Here is an 18,100-nt window from a genome sequence, read left to right on the forward strand (position 1 = left end):
CCAGTCTGTGGCAGGGCTAACACAAAAGGAGAGACAAGCATTCACACTCACATTCACACATACAGCCAATTAACAACTAATTAGCCTAACATGCTTGTCTCTCAAATGTGGGAGGAAGCTGGAGAGACCGACCGCATGCATGTAAACTTCATACAGAAATACCCCAGGATTCAAACCCTGGGATCTTCTTGCTGTCAGGCAATGGTACTGAGCAGCTCCGCTTTTATTAAATTGGTAGATATTGCTTAAAACAGACAGGTTCTAATTTATTTTGTGAATAATTAAATTAAAAAGTGTTGTTGGGTTTTAAGATGCAAGTACATTTTGGGGGTTCACTATCTTGTTCAAGGATGGTTCAACCTGCAGGTTGGAGGAGCCGGCGATCAAACCACCAACCTTCATAACAGCAGATAACCTACTCTTCCTCTTGAACCACAGCCACCCCAGTGCAAATATCCATGTGTCTGCATAACCTTAGTATTTCTGAGGGTTACGTGACAATGGGTCCTCAGCCTTGAACGTCTGCCTCAGCAGACTCAAGTCACCCTGCAGCTGTGAATGAATATAAACCAGTGTAGTGGTGAGTGTGGGAGACATTACGTGGATGTTTTTACAGGTCACAGGAAATTCCCAAAAGCTTTCTTTGTATAGCTTTAAAAGGGCTGTTCCTAGCCTTGCAGGCCAAACCAGTTTAGGTGAGGTTTCAGTTAAAAATGTTCAGCTGCAGGAAGGATAAAACTACTATTTAAACAGATGTTAAACTGAAGACCAGGACCTGCTTCACAGCCGGAATCTCCCTGTTCTTGAAGATGTTTCAAGGTGAAAGAGTGACACCATGTGGAGACACTGTGGAAATGCAACCTCAACCTTGTCTTGAGGTAAACATGCCAACACATTAACCCACCCATTATGTTATTATGTCAGCAATACGGTATCCATCTAGAAAATAATGGACTTTGTCATAAATCTCTGTACTCCATTGACTGAACACCACAAGGTAGTCAACAACCTTTATTTATCCATATATGTGCCACTCAAAAATTGGGAAGAGGTGTTACAGGATTTGCCCTTAAGAGAAGTCTATATGGATCTTTTACATGTTTTCTCTCTACAGTGAGGCCATTGACAAAAATGAAGGGGCAAAAAAAATAGACAATATGGTAGTAACAGTGTAAACACATGGTAATATACACAAAGGCAAAAAAAGAAAAAAGAAAAGAAAGCAATAGGTATCAGTGACATCAAATTAAAATGTAGGGTAAAGTTAGTATGAATAAGAACAAAAGACTCCTGGAACCCCTAACTTTTTTTTCTCAACAGCTCGGCATACATTTCTACATAGCATGCAATAAGGCACCTATCTAACACAAGGAAGAAACCTATGCTACAGTTTGAAGCACAACTGTTATTGAAATAAAAAGAAAATATTGCTCACCAAAATGTTCACTCTGATAAAAACTGTATCTCTCTCATTCCCTTTCATATAGCCCAAGCCGTATCTAAAAAAATACATCAGTTTGTAAAAGATATTTTACACAGAACAGTAAATAGAGCGCAATCCGTTGGACATCGGAAAATCTTGTAAAAGTGAGATTTTCTCATGTAGTCTTTTAGTATACACAATCTTTTTTTCTTCTTCTTTCTCTCTCCATTTAAATCAAATTGTGATAGTTCGCAGATCAACATGAGTAAGAGTTACCTATATGCTATACACAGGTAATTGAATTAGTCTCCAAAGGAATAAAGTGTGATGTTGCATTTAATGTACATTTGGTGCTTGGGTACAGAGGAAACCGCACGGTAAATAATTAGGACACGGCTCATGTTGGAATATGCTACCCATTAGGTTTTTATTTTCTATTATGCATTTCTTTATGGCTAAACCGCAGGTCATAATAGACGCAGTGTGTCAGCCAGCCAGTATTGCTCTCTGTACAGTCTATGCAGCAACGCTAACTCTTCATAGACATACAAAATAACAACCTTATAAATATACAGGATGGCTCAAGTCTGGTGGAGCCCAATGTCAAGAACAAGCTGCAACTGAACACCTGCAACATTTTTATCTCCAGCACTTAAAAAAAATGTCATAAAAGAAAAAAAAGTGGAGACAAAGTGGAGCTTACTATCAAAAATGTAATCTTTTGGAACATCACACTAGTCACCTATACATATATATAAAAGAAAATCAATATTATTTACATTGGATTTCTGATATTTGCTTCACATGGGTTGTGTGAGAGAAAACGAAATAGCTATTTAAATTGAAACAACAGTTCTTGTTCACCAATTGTGTCGGTAACCTTGGATAAAGTTGCAGCTGAAAAGCTTATTTGCCCACCTGAAGGTGCATGACTGAAAAACCAACCAGTGGGCGAAACACATTTCCCCCACCGCTCCCCCAGGTAACAAATTTATCATGTAGATCTTCAAATCACATTTTGTTTTCTTTAAAAGTGTTCAAAAACAGGTCCTGGAGCATGTGAAGCACAATCACAAACAATAGAGACTTCTTCAACAATCTATTATTATACCCTCTTTAAACTGAGCACAAAGCCCCGGGTTCAGCTCTGAATTATAGGTTGCACAGTCTTTCAGGCCAAGCTACTTCCTTTTGAAGACTTGTGTGTTACTGTCCATCCATTCTCAGCTGCTCCATTTCAGCGTCATGTGCTGACCTGACCTCTCCTGTCTATAGAAGCTGGGCCTGGCGTTTCCTGTCGTGTGGTAATATCAATGAAGAGAACATTGGTAGAACATAAATGGAGGATCGGATAAGGGAGGGTTTCTTGTGGGCGGGGGAGCCGCGTTGCATGGGACCACATGTGAATGTGTGGGAAAAGGGTGCTCACTGGTCTACGTGGATCCTATGATGTCTGGAGAGGGAAGAAGAATGGTTAAAGCCTTTTCCACACTGGGAGCATCTGTATGGCTTTTCAACCGTAAGGATGCGCTGCTTTGGGAAGGTATTGTTGGGGAATCCCTTCCCCGTGGGGATGGTGGTGTACTGCTGCGGTTGTGCCTGCGGTGGTTGTGGCTGCTGCTGCTGTTGCTTGTTCTCCAAGTGAACTCTCTGATGCCTAGCAAGCGAGGAGGAGTGATTGAATCTTTTGCCACAGTGAGCACAGGTGTAGCTCTTTCCCTCAGAGTGGACTCTTTGGTGCCGCGACAAGGAAGAGGAATGATTGAAGCCCTTATCGCAGTGGTGACACATGTAGGGCTTCTCTCCCTGCTGGTGCACTCTCTGCTTTGGGGGAGTGCCGTAGGTCATGGGTTTCCCAGGCTGAGGTGGAGAAAACACTGGATTCTGCAGGTGTGTCTTGTGGTGACGGGAGAGCGAAGAGGAGTGATTAAAGCCCTTGTTGCAGTGTCTGCAGGTGTAGGGCTTGCCTCCGGCATGGACTTGCTGGTGCTTCTTCAGATGGCGTTTGCGGACAAAACTCTTCCTGCACATGTTGCATTTGTACGGCTTCTCGCCCGAGTGGATCCTCTGGTGCTCTCTCAGAGTGGCGGCTGCAGCAAAACACTTCCCGCACTGTGCGCATCGGTGGGGTTTTTCTCCAAGCACGACCGCAGCGTGGGTCTTCTGGTGCTGCTTCAGGTTTGAAGATGTAGCAAAGCCTTTGCCACACTGCCCACAGGTATATGGCTTCTCACGCGCGTGCACCTCCTGGTGTTTTTTCAGATGCCTTCTGCGGACAAAGCTCTTCCGACACTGAGTGCACTTGTAGGGTTTGTCCTCTGAATGCATCTTCATGTGTTCCCTTAGGGTGATTGCAGCTGCAAAGCTCTTACCACACTCTGAGCATCTGTGGGGCTTGTCTGGCAAATGAATCATCTGATGAGACTTAAGGCTGAAGGCATCAATAACATCTTTGCCCATCATCTCAACTCCTGGGGAGACATAGGGCTTCTCTTTCATGTGAATCTTCATATGCTGCTTGAGACTGGCCTCTACAGCAAAGCTCTCACCACAGTGGACACAGATGTAAGGGTTGAGGTCCTTGTGGATCTCAAAGTGCTGGTGAAGATCAGCTATGCTGCCAAAAATTTCCCCGCACTCATTGCACTGCAGGCCATGGGCTTCATGTATGATTACACCGTTCTCAGACTCCACTGTCAGCTCCCCGCCATGGTCAGACTCCACTTTTACCACATGTTCACTTTCCGTCTTAAGCAGCACCTCTCCCAGCAGAGCCTCGTTTCCTGTCGTCTTGATTTCAGCTCCTGTGAAACAGTGCATGTCACCATGTTCCACTTTAATGTAATCATGGTCTGTCTCGGCTACAATTGCATCCACACAGGCTACAGCTCCGAGCTCTGTCCCCAGTCCCTGGATCTTTAAGTCTGAACCGTGGATTTCCAGCTCTAATCCACGCTTTTCTTCTGTCATAATCTCAGTTTCTGCTCCATAGTGAAGGTCGACATGGCTGTGGGCTATGACACACTCCGACCCAAGTGTGTCAAGGCCGGGTGTGTCACATTCAGTCTCTGACTCGGCCATGAGAACACACTCCAACCCCACGACCTCCGTTTTCTTGCCGGATGAGGACCTACTTAAGAATCGGGGGGATAGACCTTTGTCTTGTGTTGGGCCGCGCTGGTGCTCTTGTTGTCAAGCAGACCTGTGAGAGTGGAAAATAAACAATTTATTTTAGGTAACTGTTCACAGCCAAAAGCATTTGGTAAAGAAAAACTTTAGCTTGACTGTCACTTATAAATCTAATGAAATTTTAAGTAGGAGTCTAAGTCTGGCTGACAGATTATGGCAAGGTTTACTAACTTTGGTAAGATTGTGGATTTGCTGAACTTGAAAACGGTGTCCTTTAAATGGTGGGTTTTCTGGAAACTTTTGGGCTTTCAGGGAGCACCAAAAGTTGGACTGAAAGACAAAATTAGAGCAATGTTATGAAACAAAACATGGCATTTTACCTCGATTACCTAGTTTAATAACAACAACTGGAATCCAAAACAGTAACTGACACTAAAATTCAGTTAATTGCACAGCACTAGCCCAGTTTCAGCCAACATAGTCGAGTCATTTCTGAAAAAAAACAGGATAATTGAATAAAAGGAATATCAGCACTCACTAATAAGTGAGTGCTGATATTCAAGTATCAGCACTCACTTACAACAATTACAACAATTAATACTTGCTCAACAAGTATTAATTGTTGAGCAAGACGTGTACACTTTGACCTCAGATCTAACAAATAAAACAAGAATAATGTGAATAGTTCATCCACTTATTACAAGCACATGGCAATCACATGGGAAGTGTGAAAGTATGAACACTGTTCAGTTCTGTTCCTTCTACAAAAACATGTTTTCTGTTACAGTTGTACAGTTTACATAGGATAAGTGGAAGAAAATTGATGGATCCATCATTGGCAGGACTCAAAGCCATACAAAGAAAAGATTTAATACTGAATCAGACATAGACAGCCTCTCCAAATTATAAATTAAATAAGACAGTTTTCAAGCCAACAGTCAGGTTTAATCTAGTTAGACAAGGTAAGCAAAAGCAAATCCTGGTGAACACAATTTTGCCACCTAGTCTCAAGGTAAAGATCACTGTGTATGTCCAGGATATACAGTCATGACCTCCACAAACACAAAAAAGCAGCACAAACAAACGATTGTGGCTCGTTTGTTTAACAGATGATCAGCAAGACAAGAGGGGCCACTATTGGATTTAAATGTATTTGTATACTGTACTATACAACCACTGGCCTATGGTAATAGGTTTTAAAACGGCTCAATCTGTAGCATTATGCTCAGAAACTGTGCATGAATAAAGTCGTGGGACAGGAGTATTAGAATGTTTTCATGTCTGCACTCCTCATCTCACTTTACCAGTTAATTTTAAATACTACTTAGAAAGCTTTGCCAACAATTACTTGCTAGCCAAGCTAGCGCAGACTTCATCAGCTAACAAATGTTAAAATCAAACTGAACATCATAATCAGACTCGCAATTCTATCTTAATCCGCAAGCAAAAAACTTGGCTGGCCCTACACGAGTCGCTTATCTGCGCAGTTCATTATTAGTCATTACTGAATACATCTCGAAATAAGAACGGGGCATCTAAACAGCAAAGTTTTGTTATTAAACATTTAACTGCTGGTTGCTAGCCTTCCAAATAAGCTACAAATAGCCCCTATAGCCGCTAGTTAGCTGGCTATGGTCGATGGGGGACTGGTTAACGATAAAACAGCATTGTGTTAGCTGCTAATGTGTTCACGATTTAGCCAGCTAACTAGCTTCACGGAAAACCTCACCCGAGTAATTGTAGTCAGAAGTCCGTAAACAGCGAAATACTTACACCAAACCAGCACCGAATTATGCGCTCAAGTGCAATTTATGACAACGACCGACGCGGAAATTCTCCTTGTGCGAGTATTAACAGGCCATCTTGTTGTGCCACACCAGCACTTCCAGGCTAGCCAAGATTACACACTCGCCTAAGATGGCTGCCGCTAGCTAATGGTAGCTGCGCTAGCTTCCGCCATTCTAAACATTAAAATTAGAGCGATCTCGAAAGCGCTATGCTCACAAAGATTAACCAAGCGTGCACAGGAAACCACAGAGACAACCATAAATCATAATTTGAGCGCTAGTAACGTTATCGCACAACACGAACGCTGACGACGAGTTGGCTAGCACGCTAAGCGCCACACCGCAATTTCCAGTCAGGAGTGGGCTAGCTGAAACAAAGATGGCTAACCATGAAAGCCAGAAACGGTGTGCGAAAAGCCCGGGAAAGGACGTCTTTTACGCACACAAGAACTTCTCGAAACACACAAATCCGCAACCATATGCAGCTTGAAATGAATTATACGGACAAAAACAACCAAGAAAAGCCGTTTAATCGCTACTTGAAAGGACACGATGACTCTTGGCTACAAACCCGAAGCACTCCTTCACTGCGGCAGCAGTCGACAAACCGCACACACGACTCCAATGGCGGCCTTGCTGATGTTAGCAGCTATCCAGCCGAGACATTATTAGCGTGCTGGCTAGATAGCCACGATGCCAAGCTAACCCCCAGCTAATCCAGTCTGCTAACACAGTTAGAGCCTGCACTCCAGTTTAGTTCTATAGCCTGTAGATAGTAAAACACTGGAGCGGAAGCTTTACTAAACCGCCCATCCGACCATGTTTAAGTGTGGATTCGCATGCAAAGACAAACTGCAAGCAAATTCAAGAAATACAGTTGAGTTGATCCTGCAGCAATCGCAAACAGCAATCAAAAATAGCCTGGATAGGACTCGAACCTGAAATAGTCTTTTATACCAGTGTGTTGCTGTGCTTCTCTGCTGTTCTAGCAGCACATAATGTCACAAGCAGTGCCAGCCCGGGCCTGTATTTTTCCATCTCAAAGTTCAGAACCCGAGGCGCACAAGAGACACTGCTGTCTAACATAACGATAAAAACTACGATGATATATTAAGCTGAATACAAACGACCCTCTATGCCTCTTTGCAGCTGCTATTGATGCCAGAGTATGCTGAATTTAAACGATATAACACATCATTAGGAATAAAGGATCACGGCTGTTTAAACGTGTAAATTCTTGCAGGCCCGCACCCACCTTTCTGACCGCTTACTTTGTGACTGCTGAAAAGAGAATTTAAAAAAAGAGAGAAGCGTTGCAAGCTGTATGTAGTAAGTCTGGGTAGACTGCTCAGTATCTTCCTCTCTCTCTCTCCCTTTCTCTCTCTCTTTCTCTATGCCTGTGTGTGTAGCTGGCGCCACAGCTCATCTGGCGCCAACGTTGGACAACCGACGCACTTTACCGAAAGCAACCATTGTCCTTTCAACGCAGCACGGAAACCACAATCACCCCCTACAGGCTGGGAGTCGACAATGCACCACAGACACAAGCCTGGAGATTTCCATTACCGTTTCTAGTTTGTAGTGTTTATCCATAACAGTGGCTGTGACGTTATTTTACTGTATTGTAACAAAGTTGAATATGAGGTTTATATCAGTTCACCGGCTATTGTTCCTGCTTCACTATGTTTTTCTTATCCCCCCACACACACACACACACAAAAGACAGGCTATGACAATAAAGATCAATAAAATAAAATATAATGTGGCAAAAATATTCTAACATGGCAAAAATAAACAAACATGTGCAATAAATATAAATTTAATTATTTTATTTTTTTTTAAAAAGCCAAAATAAAACAATAAAATGGAATATATAAAGCTGTATTTGCGTGGTCCTCAAGCTCAGGGCCATTACCATTGGCCTGAGAGTTTTATGGAGTATATTAGCTGTTCCTAGCACTGCACTCCTTTGGACAGATGCTGGAATCTGCTGGAGCCCCTTTTCCAGTTTCCAGCTCCTTCCATAAAGTCCACATCTGCTTCAGTTGTTCCTTCAGTTCCTGGTCCCTGCTTTGTAACTGCATTATGTGGATAGTGTAGTGGCAAAATTACAGTCTCTGGAACAACAGGCTGGAGACCAAATCCTGGGCAAGGCATGTATCCAGTAAAGGTCCCCAGAGTAGATCCTCAATGATCCAAAATTCCCTCAGGGCACAAGCAAGGGACACATAACTCACAAGGTCAGAAGAACCACTGCAAACTAATAAGAAACAGGCTACTGCTACACTGAAAATATAGCGCTGATTGAATGCTGCTATGCCAGTCAACCAATATACAGCCCAAAATGAAGGCAGGTGTTGGACTGAAAACAAGCAAATACAGATACATCTGTGCCTGGACGATATCTGCTCATAATACTGGGTCTACCAGTTAGGGCTGTAATAGCTTCTTTGTAGGTGATCATATTCACTCAAAAACATAATCAGGACATAATACATAGTGAATAAGAAAGTTAAGAGTATTAGTAAGGAGGAATGGTGGGCAGCTATGAAGAGACAGAAGAGTCTAAAGGCAGTTGGTCCAGATGACATACCTGTGGAGGTATGGAGGTGTATAGCAGAGAGGGTAGTGGACTTTTTAACCAGACTGTTTTGCACAGTATTGGAGAATAAGATGATGTCTGAGGAATGGAGAAGAACTGTGGTGGCACTAATTTTCAATACGGGTGTTGTGTAGAGCTGCAGTAATTACAAAGGCATACAGCTGATGAGTCCTCATGTATGTTTTTTAAACCAAATGAGTAAATTATTATTACTTTATTCTGGGTTTTATAACATTACATTGTAATGTTTTGCAGCCAATCATTGCAACAGACATAAAGTAGCAAAACTTCAGGCAGATATTTGATGCATAAAGTGACAAAGAAAAAAGCCCAATTTACAGAGATGAGTCAGGACAAAATCCTTTCCCCATAAAAATGTCTGAAAATAATAATTCATTAGAAAATCAATCAGAGACTAAAAACAAACAAACAAACAAACAAACAAAACAAACGAAAGTGAAATGGAAAAGTTTAAAAGGTTAATATAATATAAACATCATCATCAGGTCAGCAAGGTTCTTTAAGTCATCTGTGAATTGTATAATATAATAGTCACCAATGACCCCTTTTGGCCTTTTGCATAGAAATGATTGTATGTATTCTGTCACTGATTACAACTGTTATTGCCAACCATATTCCTAAACGATTATAATTCTTATTTGAATGTTAAATTTGCTGACTTCTACATTTACAAATATTTGCTTGAAAAATACCGAATTAGTTTGTCACAGTGAAAAGATGATGGGTGGCGTGGGGGAGTTGTTAGGCAAATTTAGCCTGAATATCAGCACAACATTCTGCGTGGAAAATATCAAAGCGAACACCTTCCTGCAAACTGTAGGAGATGTGAGACTACACTTTGTGCCTGTCACTCAAAAAATGCAGAAAGATGACAAATGGAAGGCTGAGAAAATAAAAATGGCTTTTTGTTTATTTTTTTTTTGTATGACACTAGTCTTTTTTTCAATGTAAATCCATCAGCTTTGGAGGGAATTATCAACTACTGGCACAGCAGTCTAGATGCTTCTATTATATTTTCACAATGCACACGTCTTTAAAGGTGTAAGCTATGTAGATCTGGTGTAGTAAAGAAGCAATCCCACAAGATGATGCTGTTTTCCCCTTCACATTGTTGATGAATGTCCTGTTAGTGAAAGTGGCATTAAGTATGGTTACATATAGAGGTCTATAAAACACAACCATAACAAATGAATTCCTCAACAGTCTAGCTAGTAATTATGACACTTGTGACATTCTGAAATTTAATTATGACATTTAGTTATTAAGTTCATCAGTAAGTACTCCTTTTTTTTAATTTCCTTTTCTCTGTCTCACTTGTCTTTATTTCAGGCACCACCCATTGTTTGATTATTTAAAGTCCAACTAGGAATACTGGTTTTACAAAGAGAGCGTATTACATAGCAGACATTCTGTTACTCACAGCTTTTGTCACGCAGTTTCAGTGTAGCGATCAACTTCAGGAGCTCCTCGTAGATTCCTTGCCCTGCTTACTTTCAATCAAGTCTTTTCTTTAGCTGCTCATCTCATCAGATTTCCTAAAAACTTCACACAGCCGCTGAACTTAATCACCTGTGGATTGCTTTTTTTTTTCTAAATATATTTTTAATCTCCTGGTAAGAAAATGTCACACAGCGGGAGCCTGGATTTGGACAGATACACCAGCTTGGATAAATCTCGTCGACCCAACAGTCGAAGCCAAGCCAGGACCCTGGCCAGGAGCGGGGACGTCCTGTGCGACTTCTGCACAACAAAGAAGCAGAAGGCTGAGAAGTCCTGCTTGGTGTGCCTGGCATCCTACTGCGAGACTCACGTCCAGTCTCACTACGACTACCCTACCCTGATGAAGCACAAGCTGGTCAAAGCTACGGGTCAGATGAGAGAGAAGCTCTGCGCACAGCATGACAAGCTGCTGGAGGCTTTCTGTCGCACTGATGAGACATCGGTGTGTGTTTTGTGCATGATGGATGAACACAAACACCATGACATCGTCCCGGCTGGCACTGAGAGGACTGAGAAACAAGTAAGTGGCGAAAGCAACAGTGTGAACACAGCAAATAAGTTACCGACAATCCACTAATGACTAGTGATGGCTTCTTTCTTGTCTTTCCCGCTATAGAAACAACTTAGTGTTACGCTGCACAAATCTCAACAAAGGATTGATCAGAGGGTTAAAAAGTGGCAAGACCTCCGACAGGCTGTCGAATCACTTAAAGTAAGTCAGAAAGTTGCCTCGTGTAAGTCACACTAATCTAGCTATAATAAATAAAATATTAATTTTAAAAGTAACCGTTTTTAAATCGTGTTCTGACAAACTTCCTCTCCTTTGTATCTCACCAGCATTCTGCTCAAACAGTCTTAGAGGAAAATGAGCGTATCTTCACGGAGCTTCTGCTTTCCATCGAGAGAAAGTACAACGAAGTCAAGGAAATGATCCGCACCCACGAAAGGACCACCGTGACCCAGGCCGAAATACTGCTGGATCGTTTAGAAGAGGAGATTACTCTGCTGAAGAAGAAGCACAATGACCTGGAGAAGCTTTCACACACTGATGATCACATACATTTCCTACAGGTGAGGCTGGCGACCCCAACCAAGATAACATAAAGTCAGGGGTCTTTGGAGAAAAGAGTGAAAATATTCACTGTCTAGGCTATTATGTCTCATGTGTCTTCTTCTTTCTTTCTTTTTTTTTTTTTTTTACCAGAGTTGGCAGTCCCTGTCAGGCCCCTCGGGATATGAAGATCTCAACAAAATCACCGTCGCACCCTATTACTCCTTTGATGCTACCAAGAGAGCCATCTCTGCACTGAAATTACAAGTGGAAGAAGTCAGCAAAGTTGAAATTAGCAAAATCTCAGGAGCAGGTGAACAGACTTACCTTTCTTCATCTCAGATAGCACAGATAATATGTGCTTTTTTCTGTTGTTTCTTAATCTGCTGTTGTGTATGTGTATTTTTAATCTGCCTTCACAGTGAAGGAAGTGCACATCACAGAAGAAAATGAAGAACGAAAATCAAGAAGAGAATCCTTACTGAGGGAGGAACCAAAGATAAGAGATGAACCAAGAACAAGAGATGATTTCTTGAGATGTGAGTTACCGGATCCATTTTTGTAACCTTCCTTCAGCCTGTCTTTAAACCTTCAGCACCAGCATTGCATTTACAGAAAATCCTACTTACATATTGTCATGGGAAGCACATTTTGTATTATTATCTAATGTTAAATAGCTCCAGTTACTGTTTCATGCATAGTAATGGATATGCAGCTCTGTGTGTGAAATGACCGAAACTTGCAGTGGGAGGTATGCTGCTGGCAGAACTGGTTTGGCGAAACATAAGGAAGCAAAGTTGCTTAAGCAAATACAGGTGTTCCTGCTTTTATGGCACCTATAAAAACCTTTGAATGAGCTGATTCATGGGAGCTAGAAACCTTTTTTAAAGGTATAATCACAATTGTTACCATACTCAGGCACAATAGAAATTTGTTTGTTATATCTCTCATAGAGATATAACAAACAATAGATGTAAATATATGAAAAATAGGAAAGAATAATTAGATTATATGTAGTGAAAATTTCTATATATGAGCTAAAAATCATAATATTTCTAAAGTATAGCAGGAGCACAAGGTTTTGAAGTTTTCATGCTCTAACAGTATCTGAGGACAAAGGCCGGTATATCAACATATGTTACAGACCTGATGAACTGGTGTGTGTAGTGCTATGTGTGTGTGTGTCACCACTTATAGGTCTTTGAAACTGTGCTTTGACGTGGCAAGGAGGAGTAAGATGGAGTCCAGGGAAAAAAGCTGTTCCTCAGTCAGTTACTGTGATGATGTATTGTCCTGAACTATCCACAGGGAGTGTCAAGGGTGTGGAACAACTTTGAAAATACTGCTTGCCCTCTTTGTCAGATAGCTAGCATAGATGTTATCCGGGATTGGGAGCTCTGTTCAGGTAGCTGCACAGGGTGGGACAGCTGGTGAGGACACTCTCCATGGTCCTCTTTAGTTAGCCGTTTTAAAACAGTGACTTTGGGGAACTTCACATTTTCTGCCCTTTTATGTGGTTTTGGAGATATTTTATTTCTTTTGTTCTCTTTGATGATCTTCTTCTTCAACGGAGCTTCAGGTTATTGTCTATACATCACTCATCCACATTAACACTGTAGGCTGTCTCCTCATTGTCAGAAATCAGCTAGAAGCACAGAATACCAATCACTTACTAATCACTTAAATCTAAATAGTTTCCAGAAATAACATAAACATATCAAATGTTCAATTTGAGAATACTGTTTGACACATTTTTAGATAGGATAGGGAAATATTTACTACTGTCCACATCACCTACACTTTTGTTAGCACTCTTTAAGCATTTGCTAAGTGAAGACAATTACTTTTGAGAATGAAATGTTTTCCCATTCATGCTTCAGTTGCTCAGCAGTTTAATGATATAAAGAAAGCCTTCCCTGCGTAGACACTGTAGATATCAGCACATTTGTCTATAGATGTTGTTTATGTCCTCTAGCATGGATTTACAAATGTGCAGGTCACCCATGCCATGCACACTACTACTCTCATACTATGTCGGATGCTGGATTTTGAAGTGTGAGGTGGTAAAAAACGACCCATTTAAGTCTACAAGATGCATCCATGATTTCCAAGAAAAACGTTTTATTTTGACAATCAGATCTGTTGATAGTTTTCCACTTTGCTTGGGCCTAGAGAAGAGAAGAGTGTTCCAGTTCATCAAGTATTTTTTCTTTGCAGAGTAGAGTTTTTGACTTGTTTTTCTGCTGTGTTCAGATGCTGGTCAGCTGATTCTGGATGTCAACACTGTCCACCCCAACCTTCACTTGTCTGAGGGTAACAGAGCTGCCACAATGAAGAATGAACCCAAGAACTACCCTGACCACCCTGACCGATTTGACCACTGGCAGCAGGTGAGGTTTCACGTTAAACAGGATGAAAGAGAGAGTTGATCAAATTATTAGGGAAAAAAGTCATTTCTATAGTTTGTGAAATCATGCCTTTTAAGCTTTCATTTCATCCCTTCTCTTCCAGGTGTTGTGCAGGGATAGTGTGATTGGGAGTCGTTGTTACTGGGAGGTGGACTGGAAGGGAACAGAGATAGATGTGGCTGTTACCTACAGAGGAATCCGTCGTAAAGGGAATGCCAACGAATGCAGCTTGGGCTGGAACGACAAGTCCTGGAGTCTGTACTGCTCTGACTCCAAATTCTCTTTTGTGCACAACAACAAAAGCACAGACCTCACAGCTCCGGTATCTTCTCGTATTGGCGTTTACCTGGACCATGCAGCAGGAACACTGGCGTTTTACAGTGTCTCTGATGGCATGCGTCTTTTGCACAAGATCCAGACCACATTTAAAGAGCCACTCTACCCTGCATTCAGCGTGTGGGGCTTTGGTACGACTATAAGACTGTAAGATATGCTTCAGACTTACATTCTCCTTAAATCTGTGACATCTAGCACGTGGTGTTTGAGTTGTTTTTGCTTGTTTTATCTTTTTTATTTAACTTTTTTCATGATAAGTCTTTTTATGAGTGTTTTGGTTACAGGTTGCTCTTTTAAGGGAAATTAAGATATAACGGGTGCCATTAATAAGTAGAAAAAACATTAAATGATTCAGGATGCTTTGTCACGTTTTCTTTCTTTCTCTTTATTATGTTAATGTATTATATATTTACATCACTGACATGTTGCACATGTCTGTAAAATACATTTTTTAAAAATATTGCTACTGATTAATTTGTCATTTTCTGTAATCTTATTAAAAACACAATAAATGGAAAGTGACTCACATTACTGGGAATGACGTTGCTGTTGTTGTAAGGGCTGATGTTAATCAGTGTATTAATACATTACTCCTTCAACAACTTGGATTCAACAGGTTTTTCTTCTTGTTCAATTAATTGACTAAAAAAATGTAATATAATAACACCATGTGATATTGACTGATACTAACTATTTTAACTAATACTGGCTACTTATTAAACGCCTTTGAATTTCATCAGCAATAACGAGGAATTGATGGGTCATCTAATCAGCTGATAACAGAGACATTTCATATAGAAAGCAGCCAAAATGGAATAAAGTTCCTACCCAGTTGGATTTTTTCTAATGTATAATAACTTTAGTATAAATTAAGTCATTCATGGTATGCTTGGTATAAAAATGTAGGTAAACATGTGACCGTCTATATGCTAAAACCAGGGGCTAAGTTGAGTTTTGTAGTTAAATCAGGTGTTGCAGTGCAATGTGGGGATGTGAATTACTTAAAAACAAGTCACATATTAATTTCTTTTGTGAGCTGCAGTAGATTTTTCTTAATGTAGAGGCTGTGTTGCTACTGTGTTTTCTGTTTTACTTGATGTAACTTAACACATCATGTATTGATCCAACATCTGACTGAAGAACTCTGATTAAAAATAAATTTGGACATTAATGTAAGATTTAAATTTCCAGTTTATAAAACTGCACTTGCTGAACAGTCCCTACCATCTAATTTTTCTTATTTTAATTTATTCTTTATGTTAACTTTGTTTTGAATTATTTTTTACAGCATTTCATTTTCTTATTTATTTTACTCTAATTTGTGTAAAACGCTTTTTGAGCACATATCTGCGAAAGGTGCTTTATAAGCATTACTCTCATCTTCCTCTCCTGTCCTCTCTTTCTTACATTTTTCACCACCTCTGCGTTGCACACTGATGTTTTTTCTCGCCCTGGGAAATAAAGCAACCGTACATTAGCTATTAGATACATTTTGTGAAACACTGCTTAGATACGAGTTGTGTATGTGCTGTTGTTTGTTGAACTTTGAAATTACCTGCAAAAACAAATTACTCCATTTATGGTTGGTCTTCTTCTGTAACGTGAACTAGATGCTGAATATGCTCACATTTGCACATTGAAGCCATCAAAGGGATGAGAAAAAAAAAAACAAAAGTTGTGCTGAAAGGTGTAGTAAATGGACCGTGGGGTGACATTATTTTCTTTTTACTGAGGAAGCATCACTGGAAGTAGCACAATCAAAAGGAACTCATTTGACAGCAATATGCATTAATGTGCCAATCAGATTTAATTGCTCGTTAACTGAAGGTACCAGGCATTGTTCTGAGTTGTTCATCCCCAGCTGAACCCCTGTTTCCAGAATTTTTTAAATGGGGGCCACAGGGGAATCAAGAATATAGCAGAAAAACCAGAACACTTAATAAAAAAACACAAATATATCAGAAATAGAAAAGTGACGTCGAAAACATAATTTCAGGTTTATGAAAATTGTGTCCTATTACAGATTTATTATGTGAAAGGTGGAGCTGACCAATAATTTAAATATAATCTTCTGTTGGACAATTATTTGTGGATAAGTGGAAGAAAGTATTTAGATTTTTAACTAATTTAAAACTTATAAACTTAACTTCTCCTACCTTACATAGCTTAACACTGAAAAGGCTGAACAATCAAAATATATTTAGGTACCTTAAGTAAACATACTCAGACACTTTAAATAAGCCTACACATAATATTATCAGATCGTATTAATTTATTATTATTTATGTGTATATGTTTTTGCTGTTGCAAAGAATGCCAATATCACTGATATTGCTCTGTGGCTTGATCTAAAATAATGCAATTAATCTTCAAAATAATAAGTAGCTAAAGCTTTAAAATAAATACTATAGTGCATTTAAAATATAGCTGAATAGAAAAGTAACATAGTATGAGAATACAAAAAATATACATACAGACAAAAATAAATAGTACAAGTACATTAAACCTTAGTAAAGAATATGAGTAAATGTTACATTCCTGCTGGTCCTATCCATTCTCTCACATGTTGCTCATGTGTTGTACACCTCTGATTAAACCACTGGCTGTGATAAATTGTCACCAGCCATCTATTCCACGTGGTCATATAAGTCCCGAAAGCTCCAGTGAATGATCAGAAAACAGATAAAACATTCAGGGCACTGATTCTCCTATTCCGTGTCATAGACATTATAGTGGTGCAGTTTTGCAATCTAAACTATAATATCACATTATATGAATATATTACATGATTACTGCTTTAGATGGAAAGATACGTGGAGACGGTGTAAAAAGGATTTGTCTGCCGTTTTTAACGGAGCTTTGATATGTTTTTTGGCCCTGATAAATTCCATGTGTCTATCTTTTGTAAGATAAGATAAGATGACCTTTATTAGTCTCACAGGTGGGAAATTTGTTTTGTTACAGCAAAAGTGCAAAGTTGTGTAGCAGAAATGAGAAAACACTGGAATGCAATAAAATACAATAAAATAAAATAAAATACTATATACAATAGAATAAAATAGAATAGAATAATATATACAATAGAATAAAATAGAAATACAAATACTATATACAGCTGAGTAGGAAAATACAAAAATACAACTTCGTCAGAAGAAGAATTGCACAAGAATTGCACATATAGCAGTCTTATTGCACATGTGTGGGTTTGTGTGTTTGATCAGCTGCAAAAGTCTTTATTGTGGAGTCTGACAGCAGTGGGGAGGAAAGACCTATGAAATCTCTCCGTCCCACACTGTGGGTGCCGCAGTCTCCCACTGAAGGAGCTGCTCAGTGCTGTCACAGTCTCATGCATGGGGTGGGAGATGTTGTCCAGCAGTGATGACAGCTTAGCCACCATTCTCCTGTCACTCACCACCTCCACTGGGTCCAGAGGGCATCCCAGAACAGAGCTGGCCCTTCGGATCAGCCTGTTCAGTCTCTTCCTGTCCCCAGCAGAGATGCTGCCTCCCCAGCAGACCACACCATAGAAGATGGCTGAGGCCACCACAGAGTCATAGAAGGTCTCAGGAGTGGGCCCTCCACCCAAACGACCTGAGTCTCCGCAGCAGGTACAGCCTGCTCTGCCCTTTCCTGTAGAGGGCGTCTGAGTTATGAGTCCAGTCCAGTTTGTTGTTCAGATGAACACCAAGGTACCTGTAGCTGTCCACAGCCTCAATGTCCATACCTTGGATGTTCAGTGGTTGCAGTGGAGGATGCTTGTGCCTGCGGAAGTCTACCACCAGCTCCTTGGTTTTACTGGCATTGATCTGGAGGTAGTTCAGCTGGCACCAGTCCACAAAGTCT

At 40.4% G+C, this 18,100-nt stretch overlaps 2 protein-coding genes across 6 annotated transcripts; one reads left to right on the top strand and one right to left on the bottom strand.

Moving 5' to 3' along the window:
• Positions 1–995: 995 nt before the first annotated feature.
• Positions 996–7,797, bottom strand: si:ch211-198a12.6 (uncharacterized protein LOC563253 homolog). Of its 5 annotated transcripts, none has more exons than XM_031735170.2 (3): positions 7,595–7,797; positions 4,784–4,882; positions 996–4,625 (listed from the first exon to the last, which is right to left on the bottom strand). In XM_031735170.2, the coding sequence occupies exon 3, from the start codon at positions 4,502–4,504 to the stop codon at positions 2,849–2,851; it is 1,656 nt and encodes a 551-aa protein (XP_031591030.2). In that variant the 5' UTR covers positions 4,505–4,625; positions 4,784–4,882; positions 7,595–7,797; the 3' UTR covers positions 996–2,848. The 5 variants fall into 5 exon arrangements, with proteins under 5 accessions (XP_031591030.2, XP_039477668.1, XP_031591031.2 ...); XM_039621734.1 differs by lacking the exon at positions 7,595–7,797 and adding an exon at positions 7,278–7,459; XM_031735171.2 differs by lacking the exon at positions 7,595–7,797 and adding an exon at positions 6,911–7,126.
• A 2,283-nt stretch (positions 7,798–10,080) lies between these two features.
• On the top strand, positions 10,081–14,526 carry ftr14l (finTRIM family, member 14-like). Its single transcript, XM_031735178.2, has 7 exons — positions 10,081–10,982; positions 11,079–11,174; positions 11,300–11,533; positions 11,667–11,826; positions 11,936–12,052; positions 13,767–13,903; positions 14,025–14,526. Exons 1-7 carry the CDS (start codon positions 10,584–10,586, stop codon positions 14,406–14,408), a joined length of 1,527 nt encoding a protein of 508 aa, XP_031591038.1. The 5' UTR covers positions 10,081–10,583; the 3' UTR covers positions 14,409–14,526.
• Positions 14,527–18,100: the final 3,574 nt, after the last annotated feature.

This window comes from Oreochromis aureus, linkage group 13 (genome assembly GCF_013358895.1).
Source record: "Oreochromis aureus strain Israel breed Guangdong linkage group 13, ZZ_aureus, whole genome shotgun sequence".
Lineage (NCBI taxonomy): Eukaryota > Metazoa > Chordata > Actinopteri > Cichliformes > Cichlidae > Oreochromis > Oreochromis aureus.

What these genes read in the sequence shown, in the direction of transcription:
- ftr14l (XM_031735178.2), top strand. Translation starts at nt 10,584, where the DNA reads ATGTCACACAGCGGGAGCCTGGATTTGGACAGATACACCAGCTTGGAT. An exon ending in ATCACATACATTTCCTACAG is followed by an intron (nt 11,534 to 11,666) that starts GTGAGGCTGGCG and finishes TTTTTTTACCAG; the next exon opens with AGTTGGCAGTCCCTGTCAGG. An exon ending in TAGCAAAATCTCAGGAGCAG is followed by an intron (nt 11,827 to 11,935) that starts GTGAACAGACTT and finishes CTGCCTTCACAG; the next exon opens with TGAAGGAAGTGCACATCACA.
- si:ch211-198a12.6 (XM_031735170.2), bottom strand. Translation starts at nt 4,504, where the DNA reads ATGGCCGAGTCAGAGACTGAATGTGACACACCCGGCCTTGACACACTT.